This window comes from Pelodiscus sinensis, chromosome 3, assembly GCF_052426305.1.
Source record: "Pelodiscus sinensis isolate ZL-2025 chromosome 3, ASM5242630v1, whole genome shotgun sequence".
In the NCBI taxonomy this organism is placed as follows: domain Eukaryota; kingdom Metazoa; phylum Chordata; order Testudines; family Trionychidae; genus Pelodiscus; species Pelodiscus sinensis.
This window is the reverse complement of record NC_143054.1, coordinates 30,458,665-30,475,085: the sequence shown is the minus strand read 5'-3', so window position 1 is coordinate 30,475,085 and position 16,421 is coordinate 30,458,665. Positions and strand designations below refer to the sequence as shown.

Here is a 16,421-nt window from a genome sequence, read left to right as displayed (position 1 = left end):
TACAAACAATATAATGTACAGCAATCTGAAATAAGAAAAGATTGTCTGGCCATAATTTCAGTTCACTTTATACAAACAAGACTTTTAAAAACAATAGATAAGAAGTTTTTTATGGCTACCTGATTCAATGGAACAGATAGTTTGCCCAGCTGTTTGGGACTATAACCCCAGAGGTCATCCTTTCCATACTTAATCTTGTCTCTAAGCATTTTAAAATTAATTCAATTAGTCTGAGCCAAAACAATGTTATCAGTCTTTAATGGGCCAGAGTATATTGTTATTTCTCAAAATGACCAAGAGATCCATCTAGCCCATAAAATAACCTGATACCAATTGTTTCTTTAAGTCCCACCCTTAAGACTCACTTCCTTATATTATCACAATAAATAACTATGCAGTCTCTCTGTTCATGTCTAAACATTTTAGTAATATACAATTGACATAGTTTTGTTCATATTATATCCAATAACGTTTACAGCATCTTATACAAGGTATTCAAGCATAGGACAGAACAAAACTAAGAAAAGGAAGGAAAAAAGTAAAATTCCTTTCGTCTCTACTCTCTTTTTAGTAAAAGTGGTGTTTACGTTAAGTGAAGTCACAGCAACTAGAATCTATTCTACCAATTTTTGAATCAGATGCTGATCTCTGAATTTGGAGATTCTGTTTAAGTAACTCATTAGGGATGCATGCCCCAGCTCAAGAGTTTGGGAGCATAGCAGGTGTCACATTACTGGATTTTAATGTGAGCAAGCAAATCTTTGTTGCACCCACTAGTGTGTTTGCCCCAAATTCAGTGCAAAGTGGGCCATGTGAGGTGTCAAATGAATGCTTCTGCTGTTCTGTCTAGGCTACTCGTACTTGTACAATCTGTGTGTGTAAAGTTATGAATAGGGGCTTTGTATTTATATGTTAAATGTTTTCTGCTGGGAGGGGCAGTTGCGCGATACTGCATAGACCTGTGGTCCCCAACCCGGTGCCCGTAGGCGCCATGGCGCCCACCGGGCCCTTTACGTGCGCCCGCGGAGCAATCTGGGCTGGCCCCGTCCCCGGGCGTGTGGCAGGTGCCAGCCCCGGGGGCATGGCCGGCTCCAGGTGCGCCGCGTGTGCCAGTGCCGACCCTGACCCCCACCCCCGGGTGCGCCGTGTGTGCCCTGGCCCTGGCCCTCGGGGGCACCGTGCGTGCCCTTGCTGGCCCCAGCGCTGGCCTTGGCCCCTCCCCCAGAGGCGCCGCGCGTGCCCTTTCCGGCCCTGGCGCTGGCCTTGGCCCCGCCCCTGGGGGCGCCGCGCAGAACCTGGGCAGCCACTGCCCGGGATCACGGCACATGCTGGTGCCAACCTCGGGCGTGCAGCGCATGCTTGGCCCCACCCCCAGTCACGTGGCCTGTGAGCGGCCCCGCCCCCATATGCACAGCGCGTGAGCGGCCCCGCCCCCAGGCGCCCGGCAGCCCCAAAACGTTGGGGATCACTGGCATAGACAATGGCTCTTAAGTGTTGCCAATTGACAACAGTGGAGCACACAGTGGCCCCTTTCCTGAGAAGAACACACCTGGGGACTACATGGCTCCTTGCCTAAAAAGGAAATAAATTGGTTTGTGGGTCATGTGATCAGCCCATTTTTGGGCGGCACCAGCACTGAGAAGATTAATGAGTTTTCCCTCCTCATAGGAAAGATTAAAAAAGTATCATGAGAGTGCCTCCATCTTGTCTTCAATTCTCCTGATTCCAGAAGCACCCTTACTACAGACAGAGAGCCAGGAAAGATTTGACGACCCACCCTAATATAGGATGTACTCCAGAGACTTTTAAGCTAGCAGTTTGTTATATCTCTGCAAAGAACCTGCATCAAGAACTTGTTGATTGATGTATGTAAAGTATTCTCTTTAGCAATCTCACTCTCAATCTTTTCTTTCTTTTATTAATAAACCTTTAGATATTAGTTTCTAAAGGACTGGCACAGCGTGCTCTTTTGGGTTAAGATCCAAGGTATAAATTGGCCTGGGACTGCTGCTGGTCCTTTGGGACCAGAAGAACCTGTTTGGAGTTGGTGAGATTAGGTTTTATAACGTTTCACCTATGTAAGTATTGGTGCTGGCTATGGCACAGGGAATGCTGGGATATCCAGGAAGTTTTGCTTGTGAGGTTTCTTGCTACCCAGAGTGGCTGCTGAAGTGCTTTATGTGACAGGTTTGGTGCCTTATAGGGAAATAGTGCGCCTTACAGTCTTGGGCTGTAAGTAGCCCTCATTATGAGCAATTCTCCCTGATGTGACCCTCTCAGGGGTGCCCAGACCAACCTGGTGTATTACAGAAGGCCAATCTTTTGGTGACATGTGGTAACTTCTGCACAATAAGATTTATTTTCAGAGCTTGCATTCTGTGCAAGTTATGTAGGTTTTTTTTCTGCATTGGTTTCTTGACAAATTTTAAAGAACGAATATTGAATTCCCAAAACAAATCTCTCCCATCAGCCTCCCCAAATTGTGTAGTGAGATAATAAAATTCACAGCTCAAACTTGTGGTTTAATTTTATAAAAAAATAAACTGAAGGAAAATTATAAAAAATACACTTGTGAAGAATTAAAACCAAAGAATACAGTTCAAAAAGTCTTACCATCATGAATCTCATAAGCCAAACTAGTGATCTTCTGTGTAATTATCATCATTGGGCTGTTACAAGGAAAAATACAGATATTTTAAATAATATCCATACTTTAATTTCACATTTAAAATTGGAAAAACATTAAACTAGTAATTCCCAGTGGTAGACCACAAACAGAAAAGGACAAAATGTCTAACAACTGAAGCTTAGATCTGTACAATTTTCTTGGTTTTATATTTATACAGTGAGGAGAAAATATTCCTTACAGCAGGTCAGTCTACCAAAGACTAAGATCTATAAATGTCTAGGCTTTAAGCAGTTTGGTAAAACAATGCATATATTTTACTAAACTGGGTCTTAAATGTTTAAATTAATAAGAGAAAATATCAAGAAATTTAAATGAAGAAAATTAAATAAATACTCCTCTGTCCCAAGAATCTATAAGAGGGAGACGTAAAGGGTGAAGGGCACAGAAGACTATTTCTTTGTTATAAATTAGCAACAGCAGCTGTATGCACAGGACAACAGCAGACCCAGAAATGAAAATATGCCTATAATTCATTTAGCCTCTGATAAAATCAAAACCACGGGATAGCAAATCTCAAGAATTATTTTGGCCACATATTCACAACAATATAATGAATTTTGAAAAACTGAAGTAATTTATTTGGATGTAATAAAAAAAAGTAGCAAGATATGACACAAAGCTGTATATTTTGACATCTTGGCCCATCTAATTTTTCTTTTTAAAGAGTTTACTATTAATACATTCTAACAACTAAATGTAAAGCTTTTCCACTCACATGCAAAAGAAAACAGAACAAGCTGAAACTTTTAACTTAATATACCAGTTTCATTTGTACGAATGTCTAATGTTTAGAAAAGTATTACCAATAGGCAGACGTATATTAATATACCTATTCTCCCTCAGTTTACAACAGCTAGTTTTACACTTTAAAAGATTATCACATTATTGAAGAAGTTACTATAGGTCATGTGGATGTGATTTCTGAAGACATATTGAAGACGTTACATCAGGGGTGCCCAAACTTTTTTCAAAGAGGGCCAGATTTGATGAAGTGAACATGCGTGAGGGCCGACCATTTTGCCTGACATTCTTTGAACCATTAAAATTAAATGCAAATTAACTATTTTATGCAAAGTTTATTGCAAACGGCATACTTTTCATTTCGTCACATGGATGACAAATCTAAACAGATGTTAAATCACTCTGCCTTTCATATCTGAAGGCCAGATGAAAAAAAAATCCAGGAAGCTGAAATATATGTCAGGAACATTGTAAAGTACATTACATATTATTGGTAATAAAGGTTGTCTGTCAACTTTTATGTTCAAAAAATAACATAACACCAAGTATACATGTTGTGTCCAAATATATTTTTAACTGATTTAGACCAACTGACATTAACTGAGATTTTACAATGTATTCATCTCAATACATATGGATTCGTTGGGGGCCATAAAAGATAGATATTGCCAAATTACCTGTGGGGCCGTATTAAACCGGAACACGGGCCGCAATTGGCCCGTGGGCCGGACTTTGGACATGCCTGCATTACATAAACAATGCTGTTCTTGACCTTATCCTTACTAATTTTTCTATTATGCGGCCACCATTCTTGTCTGTCTGTCATGAGATTTCCAACTTGCCGCTCCTGCACACACACCAACACGTCCAGCTCCTGCACATGCACCAACACAACCTCCCCTGCCAGCTCCTGCAGGCATGCTCTGCTGCCTGGCTCTGTGCTGCGCCGTGCGGCTCCACTCTGCCCTCAGCAGCACACCAGAGCTGAGGTGCTCAGCTCCACTCCTGGGAAGGCGCTGCCACTGTGGCCGATGTGGCAGGCCACCCCAGCCAACTCCTGCAGGCGTGCTCTGGCACCTGGCTCGCTCCTGCAGGCATGCTCTGCCGCCTGGCTCCGTGCCATGCTGTGAGGCTCCACTCCGCCCCTGCTAGCACACAGAAAGAGGAGTAGAGACAGTAGGAGGTGAGCCCGCAGAGCAGAGGGAAAGGGGAGGAAAAGGGAAAGGAGGGGACTGAGCCATCAGATCACGGGGAGAGGAGACAGAGGGGGCTGAGCCTGCAGAGCACCAGGGTGGAAGCAGAGCTGCCCCCAAGCCAGGATGGGCGGCTCTTTCCCGCTGCCCCCAAGTGCCAGGTGGGCAAGAACCTTGCAGTTTTTAGTAGTGGGAACATAATACATTTAAGACCAAAAAGACAAAAAAAATTATATATAAACGTTTTAAAAAGACAATCTTTCTAAAAGCATACCAAAAGACTAAAAATAAAGTTTTCAACTAGCAATTTAGGAGAAAAATAGTTGTACGATTCAAGGTAGTTGATAACTGTTAGCCATCCAGTCTTTCACCTAAATTGCTAGCTGAAAATTTTATTTTTAGTCTTTTGGTGTGCTTTTAGAAAGATTGTGTTTTTACAAAGTTTTTTTACATATATATTTTTTACTTTGCTTATTTATCCTTTTATTTATTTCAAGTCAAAAACTTTTTTATTATAGAGTTAAGGTTGAAAGTACATACTGATAATTATAGTATGTCTATACTGCAGTTCATGGTGTAACTGTAGCTATGAAGGTTGAATCTCTCTAGTCCAGCACCCTTGGGACCTGACCGGTGCCAAACCAGACAGTTTGCTGGACCACGGGAGGTCAATATTGTCTAACAGCATTACCAACACTTCCGCTGCTTACTGGGCTTTTAGAAGACATTTAGGGATAAATGAAAGCTAAACAACAGCACAGAACACTGAGAGCCAGGACTGGTTATGGGACTGTGGGAAACTTGGCTACATCCATGATAAGTGGATGTCCAGCTAAGTAAAATCACGCCAGTCCACGGATGCTGCCAGACCGGAGAGTGCCAAACTAGAGATATTCAACCTGTACCAAACAGACCCGCTGTCTTTTCTTATGTTAACATCACTAAAAATAGCTGTGTAGCAGCACACGCTTCACACCTCATGGACTTCACTATACACAAACTATTTAAAGTTTAAAAGAGGAGGTTACTCACCTGTGCAGTAACAGATGTTCTTTGAGATGGGTGTCCCTTTGGCTGCTCCACATTAAGTCGGTGGGCCCCTCCTGAGTCCGTTCTCTAGAGTCTTCAGAACAGTATCTCTAGGCCTGCGCATGTGCGCGCCTCAAGCCATATACTCCATATACCCCCTCTCCCCTTCAGTTCCTTCTCTACCCTGGAAGCATGTAGCCTGTCGAGGAGGCCAGCATTCCAAAATAAAGGGAAGGAAGGGAGGGTAGTGGAACACCCACGAGGACACTCATCTGAAAGAACATAAGTTACTGCACAGGTGAGTAACCTCCACTTCTTTGAGAGATGTCCCCATGGGTGCTCCACATTAGGGGTATATCTAGATGAGTTGACTAGACACAGGAAAATGAAGTGGCGATTTAAATAATCGCCGCTTCATTTACATCAAAATGGCCACCGCGCTGTGCCGATCAGCTGTTTGGCAGCACAGGGCGGTAGTCTGGATGCTCCGCGGTCAACAAGGGAAGCCCTTGTCGACCGCTCCATTTTGCCTCGTGAAATGAGGTGTACCGGAGCAGTCGACAAGGGCTTCTCCTGTCGACCGCGGAGCGTCCAGACTGCCGCGCTGTGCCGCCAAACAGCTGATCGGCTCAGCACAGCAGCCATTTTGATGTAAATGAAGCGGCGATTATTTAAATCATCGCTTCATTTTCCTATGTCTAATCAACTCATCTACATGGATCCGTCGACGGAGCCATGTCGTCTAGACATAGCCTAGGTGACTACAAAGCTGTATCAGTTTAAGGAGGTAGGGACTTCAGCTCTAGCATGAATGCAGTGGACAGTACTAACTTAAAGAATTTGAGGCTAGAGAAAGGTCCTTGGGAAAGTGCATAGTGCTTTGCGAACGTATGCTCTGATGACCAGGTAGCAGCTGTGCAAATGTCTGCTATAGGGATCTCTCTCAGAAAAGCCACTGAGGTAGACATGGCTCTGGTTGCATGTGTCCTTATGCTGTCAGGAGGGTTAGCACCTGATAAAAGGAACGAAGTTTTATTCAGTCTGAAATCCAATGAGAGAGTCGCTGGCCTAAGATGGCTTGGCCCTGATAGTGATTAGCAATGGAAACAAAGCCTAGAAGAGGATCTAAATGGCTTGGTACATTGTAAATAAAAGGAAAATGTCCTGTGTAAATCCAGTGTGTGCATGATCGTTTCAAATGCATTAGTGTGAGGTTTGGGGAAGAAGGTAGGGAGGTGTATGTATGGTCTGATTAAGATGGAAAGAGGAGCGAACTTTTGGTAAAAACTTGGGATGAGTTTGTAAGATAATATTGTACTTGAAAAATGTAGTGTATAGGGGATCCGCCATCAGTGGTGTGATCTCTCCTATCCATCTTGTAGATGTAATAGCTACAAGAAAGGCTGTTTTCATCAAAAGGTGCAAAACGGAGCATGTTGCCATAGGTTCAAATGGAGATCTGATGAGAGTATTTAAAACCAGGTGAAGGTCCCATTGTTGTGCTGGGGGTGAAGTGCTTGCAGGCCTTTCATAAATCTCTTAGGGTATGTCTACACTACCCCGCTAGTTCGAACTAGCGGGGGTAATGTAGTCATCCGCAGTTGCAAATGAAGCCCTGGATTTGAATTTCCTGGGCTTCATTTGCATGAAGCCGGCCGGCGCCATTTTTAAATGCCGGCTAGTTCGGACCCCGTGCCACGCGGATACACGCGGCACGGACTAGCTAGTTTGGATTAGGCTTCTAATCCGAACTAGCTGTACGCCTCGTTCCACATACCCTTAGTAAGATGATGTGCAAATACTGAGGTATCATCTATTTTGAGGTGAAAGGTCATTATAGCAGCATGGTGTACCTTGATGGAGCTCAGTGTGAGACCATGCTGTTTAAAGTGCAACAAATAGTCCAAGATTAAAGGTAATGAAGAGGTTGAAAGGTTAGCGTGTCATTGTGAACACCATATGGAGAATCTTTTCCACTTTGAAGATAAGTTTTATGGGTGCTTTGTGCTCTGCTGTGGAGTAGGATGCTTAAAACCTGCTGAGAGCACTCTGGTTCTTATACAGAAAACCACTGAGGAGCCACACGTTCAGGTTCATCACCTGAAGACTGGGATGACTGGCCTGATTTACTGGCTGATATAGGAGATCATGATTGCGAGGCAGAGAATTGGTGGAACTCGAGACATTTTGAGCAGAAAGCAGAACCATGGCTGATGCGGTCAAAGGGCACTATGAGAATTAAGTGTGCTTTGTTAGTCTGCACTTTGACTATTAGGAATATTGGGGGAAAGGCCTATGGGAGATGATGCAACCAGTTGATGAGGATGGGATCTCTGCGGGAGCCCATTTCCCATTCTGGCTCTGGAACAGAACAATATTTTTTGTTGTTTTGTGTGGCAAAGAAGTATATGGTGGGGTGACCCCATTGTTGGAAGAACCACAGATATCTGGATTGATTTGCCACTTGTGTTAGGTGGATAGTGCCCTACATCAGCCATGGTGTTGAGGATGCCTAGAAGGTGTACTGCCGTGATAGCTACGCTGTATTTCAGGCACCAATTCTGAAGTACAAGTATTTCTGTGCCAAGGGTGGGTAATCAGGCACTGCCCTGAAGATTTATATAAAACACCCAAGCAACATTGTTTATTTATAGTTTCACATGGCTGTTGTTAATTAAAGGGAGGAAATGCTTACAAGCGTATCTCACTGGCTGCAGTTTAGCACATTGATGTGGAGACTTTTTTTTTTTTGCTGGACCACAACCCCCAAGCTGTGTGATGCTGTAAGTGTGCGCCCCAGCCTGTGAGGGATGCATCAGCTGTCATTGAAACAGACGGTTCTGTGGTAAGGAATGGAATGTGGGAACACAGATTTTCTTGTTTTAACCACCAGAGAAGAGATTTCTTTACTGAACGTGGGATTGTGTAGGACTTTGCTATTGGATGGATGCAGACATCTCATGTGCAAATGAGCATTTCTGACTACAAAGTTGCAAGCTGCTATGTGACCCAGAAGTTGTAGACAATCATGAGCCGTTATTCTGAGATAGGATTGCAACAGCTTAGTCAAGTCTACAATTTTGTAAAAACGGTCTGTAGGAAGAAAAGTGAGAGCACATGTGGAGTCCAGGTGAGCACCTATAAACTGAGTGGGTATGAGATTTGACTTGATCTTGTTTATTTGTAGGCCAACATGTTGGAAGAAGTGTCTTCTGATCGAAAGAGAGCATCAAGACTCAATTTCGGAGAGCACTTTAAGGAGGCAGTCTTCGGGGTTAGGAAATATGATAATGGTTTGTTTCCAGAGGTATGCTATGATGACTGAAAGTACCTTTGAAAAGGCTAATGGTGCTGTAGAAAAACCAAATGGTAGAACCTTGTACTGGTAATGTTGTGCACCTAAAACAAACCAAAGAAATCTCCTGTGACCAGGATGTATGGAAATATGAAAATAGGTATCTTACAAGTCGAGGGAAGAAAACCAGTCACCTCTTTCCAACGCCAGTATGATGGTAGCAGGAGTTACCATCTTAAACTTTTGTTCCTTTACAAGTTTGTTCAATGCTCTTAGATCAACAATGAGTCACTATCCTCCCAACTTCTTCTCTGTAAGGAAGTAATGGGAGTAAAACCCATTCCCTCTATGGTGAATGGGAACTAACAATTGCCCCCAGCTGTAAGAGATGGTCAGCCTCCTGTTGGAGAAGTTCCTTGTGAGAGTGGTCCCTGAAGAGGGACTGTGTAGGGGGATGGGAGGAGGTGTTGACATAAAGGGAATAGTGTACCCAATCTTGATTATTTGAAGAACCCATTTATCAGATGTTATTTTCCAATTGTTAAGAAACTGTAGCAGACAGTATTGAAATAGCGTGTGCATGGTATGACTGGCATTGCAGTTGGCGAAATGTTTTCATTATCCTCAACATATTCCTCAGATTTGCTTAGAGGATTTTTGTGATTACTGTGAGTTGCTAGACGACTGGCATCATCGCTGGCCCCTGCCTCTCCTACGGTTTTGCTGGTGTTGATCCTGTATATTATATTGCTGAGTATATTGAGGGTACCTAGGCCTGGGACATGGCTGATACCTGTATTGCTGACTTCTTGATGTTGCAGGATTATAAATGCTCAGCGACCTGAGGATTGCTCGAGAGTCTTTCATGGAGTGCAGCACTTTAATTGGTATTAGCTGCAAAGAGCTTCTGTCCATCAAATGGAAGATCCTCTTCAGTGGACTGGATTTCTCTAGGGAAGGCAGTAGAAGTAAATCACGAGGCTCTCTGCATTACAACAGTAGTGGCTGTGCAACAGGCCACTGTGTCAGCTGTACCTAGCATGGCTTGTAGGGCTATTCTTGAGATCATACGGCCCTCTGCTATCACAGCTTTAAATTGCTGCTTTTTTGCCTCAGAAATGTGTGAAATAAAATCGTTTAGTTTCAAATAATTCCAATGATCGTATCTGTTTAATAATGCAATGTAATTTGTGACTCGGAACTGCAATGTAGAAGACATATACATTTTTTGTCCAATGAGGTCCAGTCTCTGACTGTAATGATCAGAGGGGGCAGATCTATAGTGCTGCTGCTTATTCTTTTGTTGTGCCATCTTCACTACCAAAGAATTAGGTTCAGGGTACATAAAAAGAAACTCTGATCCTTTTGGGGGAACATAATATTTCTTGACAGATCGCTTGCATGTTGGGGTGGTAGCTGCTGATGTTTGCCAAGCTGTTTTGGCTGGTTCTATAATGGCTGGGTTAATCAGGAGGGCTATCTTGGAAGTTGTAGGGGTTACTAAAAATATCAGTCAGCTCATGCTGATTCTCTGACATTTCCTGTATGGGGAATGTTGAGTTCAGCAGAGACACATTTTAAAAGATCTTGGAAATGCAAAAAATCATTTGCTGCAGTGGTGGAGGGAGCATCACCACTTCATCTGGAGAAGATGATTCATTAATGTCAGGTGATATATCTGGTGAGGGGTTGGAATAGTCCCGCTGTATTGCACGTTGCCATTGAGGTGACAGAGATTGTGGTGGAGGCAAGTGATTAGGCACAGAAATTTGTTTATGTGAATGATTATGTTTATGTCAAGGCTGCCAGGGACTCCAATACTGCCACTGTGGGTAGGGTATGGGAGGTGTTATCCATGGGTTTCTGTACCAAGGTAGCATGTCTTAGTGTCTAATGGGTGGAGGATGGCTCCTGACTGAGTACATAGAATAATCTGTGGGAGGGGAGTTGTTTGGAGAAAATATCGTGTCCACCTGTTCATCCGAGTCACTAGAAAACCTTTCTGGCAATACATCTGGTCTCGGTGCCAAGGTACTGGGGAAAATGTCAGTGCCGAAAAAGGATTAATTAAAAGTTGAGGAGACCAAGATGTCTCTATGTTGTGCATATGGCTGCGCCAGCATAGATGGTGCCTTGGTCAACTGCACCAATGCAACTTGTGGTGCCACATGATATCTCAACACTGAGTTACTAAGTGAAAGTGATAGTGCCATGTCAGTGCTGACAGCAGTGCCAGATAGAGTGCTCAGCACCAGAGGCAGTTGCTGTACCGTCAGTGTAGTGTTGGTGCCGATCATCATCACAGCACTAGAGGCAGGCAACTTCAAGCCTGTAGCCTCGGAGTGGGACTTTGTATTTGCCACTCTTATTGGCGGTACCAGACATGCCCTGTGCATCATAGGTGCTGAGACATGGTGTCGGAGCCAGCCTCAGCACTGTATGTGCCAGAGACGATTATTGTTGTGCTGGAACTGCCTGAGGCAATGAGGTTGTGCATTTTTTGCTGTTTTTTTGTCCTTTTGCAACTGACTTCTCAGGTTGTTGGCCTGAGCCTGAAGCTGATCTTAGCAATTTTCCAGATTAAATCAGCTTGAGGCACAGATCTCTATCATGCTGTGTACTCACTTTCAATTTTGAGCAATGAAGGCATTTTTGTGAGACATGAGCCTTGCCCAGGCAGTGAATACATTGGTCGTGTCCATCTGATACTGGTATCAGATCCTTGCAGGAGGAACAGCACTTGAAACCCGGGGAACCAGGCATGGGGCTTGCTAAACCTAACTATCTATGGGGATAAACTTAAAAAACAGCACATCCTAAACTCAAAACTCCGATCATCTGAAGAAATGGGCTGTATCCATGGAAGCTCATGATACTATCTACATGTTTTGGAAGTCTATAAAGTGCTACCAGACCATTTGTTGTTTTTTAAGTTATCCTGTACAGACTAACTCAGCTACCCTCTGAAGCTATCTACAGGGAGCAAAACATGGAAGAAAATTTTTTAAAGATAACTACAAATAAGGGGATAACTCACTAACTGACTACAGGTAAAAACTGGGGAAAAAATCTGATCTACTTATCTAAAATGCAGAATGAGGTTGGGAATACTGCCGAGCTCCATCTGTAACTGGAAGCTATAGAGAAGGAACTCAGGTGGGGGGCTCATGCATGTGCGATGCTTGCACAATAGGAGCATGCAGCTTGAGGCACCCGTACGTGTGGCCACAGGGACATTGCTCTGAAGACTCCAGAGAATGGGCCTGGCAGAAGCACAGCAACCTAATGTGGAGCACCCACAGGGATCTCTCGAAGAAGAAGAAAAGCAAGTTATAGAGATGTTGCAGGTGTCACAAATCAAACATTACAAACCCAGGAAAATCAAAGTTAAAGCACAACTGATGATTTTCCTCCTGGCTGCATCTAGATTGGCATGATTTTCCGCAAATGCTTTTAACGGAAAAGTTTTCCGTTAAAAGCATTTGCGGAAAAGAGCGTCTAGATTGGCATGGACGCTTTTCTGCAAAAGCACTTTCTGCAGAAAAGCGTCCGTGCTGATCTAGACGCGCTTTTGCGCAAAAAAGCCCCGATCGCCATTTTCGCGATCCGGGCTTTTTTGTGGAAAACAAATCTGTCTACACTGGCCCTTTTGCGCAAAAACTGACTTTTGCCCGAACGGGAGCAGCATAGTATTTCCGCAAGAGCACTGATTTCAGACAGTAGGAAGTCTGTGTGGAAATTCAAGTGTCCAGTGTAGACAGCTGGCAAGTTTTTCCGCAAAAGCAGCTGCTTTTGTGGAAAAACTTGTCAGTCTAGACACAGCCCCTCTGTTTACATACTCAAATGATCTGACTTTTAGCTGTTATATACTCAACTTCTGGAATGTTCTTCCAAAAAGCAGTAGGATTGTGAAGTTAACTGCTGCTCAGGTAATGGTGACTTAAGACTTACTACACAGTTGCCATCTTAGTATTGCAGTGACCTACTCAGCTTCTGTATTATGTTCAGTTTGTTGTATTTTTTAATCTGTGTTGCATGTTCTGAACTTTCTTATATGGCATTCTGCTACTAAAGAATATCGACTGGGCATTTCTAGTATGCCCATCATATGGTAGCTAAATGCCCACACAATTACACCATCTTCAAACAACTAACTAAGAGCCTGGAAGGTATGACTGGTTATGGGACTGTGGAAAATTAATATTGCAATATATAGGTATTTTACTGCAACTGCCTATTCCACTCTTTACATAGTTGTGCCCCTGTTCGAAGAAGCTTAGTGTGCAGTTCATTGGCCCTATCCATCACCGTGTAGCCTGACAGTAATTCTTGCTTTTTTGTAGGTCAAGTGTTTATTGTGTCTGAATTTTTTTCAAGGTCCATACAGCTAGAACAGGGTTGAAAATTCTCTCTCCTTCTCTCTCACCATTTACAGGACAACGAACAGTTGATTAAAGTCCCTGACCTCCCAAGCAACAAAATACAGTAATTTCATAGCAACAGGAAAGCACCAGATGAATAAGAGCTGGCATAAATAATTGGACTGGGAAATTCCCTTTAATTAATGCGGTATTTTTAAAAGACAGACTACAGTACATCTGTGTCCAACTTGAAGTGGAATTTCCTCTTGCTTCAACCCCAAGTACACTGGACCAAAATTAATTTCTGATATAAATTAACCGATTTCCGTGGAGTTGATTCTGGAATGAATTTGACCTCTTCTGTTCTATCACACTTCAAACTCTATTTGAGACTATTAGTTGTATCAACATCAAATTATTGATAACAAGAAACAATTATGGGTCTGTGCCTATACAACAGCTTAAGTATGTTTTTGTCCATAGGTGAGTCTCAGTATTGCCAACCCATAGCATCAGAACACAAGTTAGATCTATCAAAGTTAAAACAATGGTTTTAAAATAATAAGATCTGAAATATAATAAATTCTTTATATTTGCCTTTGAGTTGCTAAGCCTTTAGAATTAACGTTTTTAAGCTTTTCTCCAAAGCCATGAGAGCTAGAAGCTTTCAGTTTTAAAAAAGGTAAACTAAGATTATCATATCAGGAGCTAAGACTTTAAAGTTAAAAAGGATTAAAAACACCTGTTACTGTGAGACTCTGTTTCTTTGGAAATTAAGTCAACAGTTTAGACATAATCTACTGGTCCCTTCTCTGCCTTGAACTACAAAAGCTCCATAGATATATCACAAGAGCCTGTTCTTCATTGTCTTTCTAGTTCTACCTCCCCTTAAAATGATTAGCATTTAAATCAGTGTTCCATTAGGAATTCTCTCAGCTCTGTCTTGTAAAATATAAGTCCCACTCCTTCTCATATTATGTAATACCCACAACCATTTATATGGCAGAATATTCTGTACAAGACAGACACCAACAGGGTATCACTGATCTGATAGAGTATGTCTACACTATAGCGCCAATTCGAATTAACGCATCTACACACAAAATCTATTTTGAAACAGCATTTTGCTATTTCAAAATAGCACATCCACACTGAGTGGACCCTGAACCGAAGTTAAGGCTGGCCGGAACCAGTGCCAGCAGGGCATCAGGTTAGGACTTAGAGTGTGGGGCTGCTGCCTGAGGCTAACTGAGCTCCGTGCTTAAAGGGATCCTACTCCCACACCGGACAGACAGTTCTCAGGGTTCCTCGCTTGCTTGTCTAACTCAACGAGGGACAGCAAAGCAGTCCTGTCTTGGGAGTGACCTGAGTGCCCGCACTCGGGATACCACAGCACTCGGACACATGGAGCCAGAGCTGCCCCTGGGCATGCTGGTGCATCTCGTGGGGTCGTTGCCATCAGCCCAGCTGCCATCCAGGGGGTCCATTGCAGGGCTGTCAGTATCCAGGAGGCCCTGCGGGAGAGTGTCCACCCCGAGGAGCCCTCAGAGCCACCCCAGTCCTCCCCACCGGAGGTTTGTGCCCCATTCCTCCCACTTATTCCTTCCTAACCCCCCTTCCTGATGTCAAATAAAAGACACGTATGTTCAAAAATAGAAACTGGGTTTATTGAACAAAACTGGGGGAGGGGGATGAACCTCTGGGGAGACTGGGAAAAGGAGGTGGGAAAGGGGAAGAAAGAGGGTGGGAGAGGGGAGGGGGAAACCTGGGAGGAGGGAGCTGGAAGGGAGAAACAAGGGGAAGAAGGGGGAGGGGAAGTTCAGGGCTCAGGGTTGGGGGGGTCTCACTGGACCAACTTGATTTTCATTCACACCTGCTCCTGGGTTCTCATGTGGCCTTTGGTGGCTAGGCTGGCAGCTATCCTGCCATAGATGGCCACATTCCTCCATCTAATGTGGAGATCATGGATGTTGGGGGCATCCCTCCCAAACCTGAAGATGGTCCATGATCTCCACCCTGGACCAGGAAGGCTCCCGCCTTCTCCAGCTCCTGTCAGACTCCTGAGAGCTGGCAGACTGCTTCTCAGGAGCGGTGGAGGGCTGGCTGCCAGTGGCTTGCTGGCTTATGTTTTGGGGCCACTGGATCAGGGGCTCCGGTGGCCACTGCTGGCTCTGGGCGGGTAGGCTTGGAGCTGGCACAGGCACTGTGGCCAGAGTCTACCCCTTTAATGGCTCTGGGGCTGGGGGAGAGGAGAGTTAGTTTTCCTGGCTGTGCCCAGAGTGGCCACCAGGGCTCCCTGGGAAGGGCTGGAGGCCCCCTATTTCGAATTAAGTGTCTACGCAGCACTTAATTCGAAATAGCAATTTCAAATTTGGCATTACTCCTCGTAGAATGAGGTTTACCAAATTTGAATTAAGCGCTCTGCTATTTCGAATTAATTCTGAAATAGCGGTTTCCATGTATAGACGCTATTAAAGTTAATTTGAAATAACGGCTGTTATTTCGAATTAACTTAGCAGTGTAGACATACCCATAGAGAAGAAAACTGTAACAACCTCAACTTTTCCTCCAGAGAAATAATCTTCATCTTTGTCACTGAGACAGATCCTTTGCTTTATCAACTCCAAAACTTATTTCTAATATTCAGGACAGCACACAAAGGCACTCACTGGTTATCAAGGGGTCTCAATCAGTGCTCCCCCAAAGCTGTGTGGCAGCACAGCTTCACAGGTGATTAATCAGTCACGCTCAGTCAGTCAGCTCCCTGCACAGAGCCCTGAGCCCCTGACTGGGTGGGGCTGATTAATCACCTATGAAGCTGTGCTGCCACATTTTAGAGGGAACACTGGTCTCAATTCAGTTTCCACAAATGCTCATGAAAGTTCTGTACATTGGTTACTTAAGAAAAAGAGGGTTCTTTAGGAAGGTCAGGCTCCACATCCAGGGTCATTGGACTAGGGTGGATCCCAACCTCAAAGTTTTCCTTTTTTGTTTTAGTACTATTTCTTGAAATAAAAAAAAAACATGCTAATTACCTCTATGTTTTTCAAAGGGAACTTGCAATCATCTTACAAGTTCCCAGTAAACGTATGTTGAACTATGAGTTTGTGAAT

At 43.8% G+C, this 16,421-nt stretch overlaps 1 protein-coding gene across 1 annotated transcript in view; it reads right to left on the bottom strand.

Moving 5' to 3' along the window:
* MBOAT2 (membrane bound glycerophospholipid O-acyltransferase 2) overlaps nt 1-16,421 on the bottom strand; it is a 169,671-nt gene that overhangs the window by 52,664 nt on the left and 100,586 nt on the right. Inside the window, exon 5 of the mRNA XM_006123617.5 lies at nt 2,614-2,669. Within this exon, the coding sequence (XP_006123679.1) occupies nt 2,614-2,669 (56 nt within the window). The remainder of the gene's footprint in view (nt 1-2,613; nt 2,670-16,421) is intronic.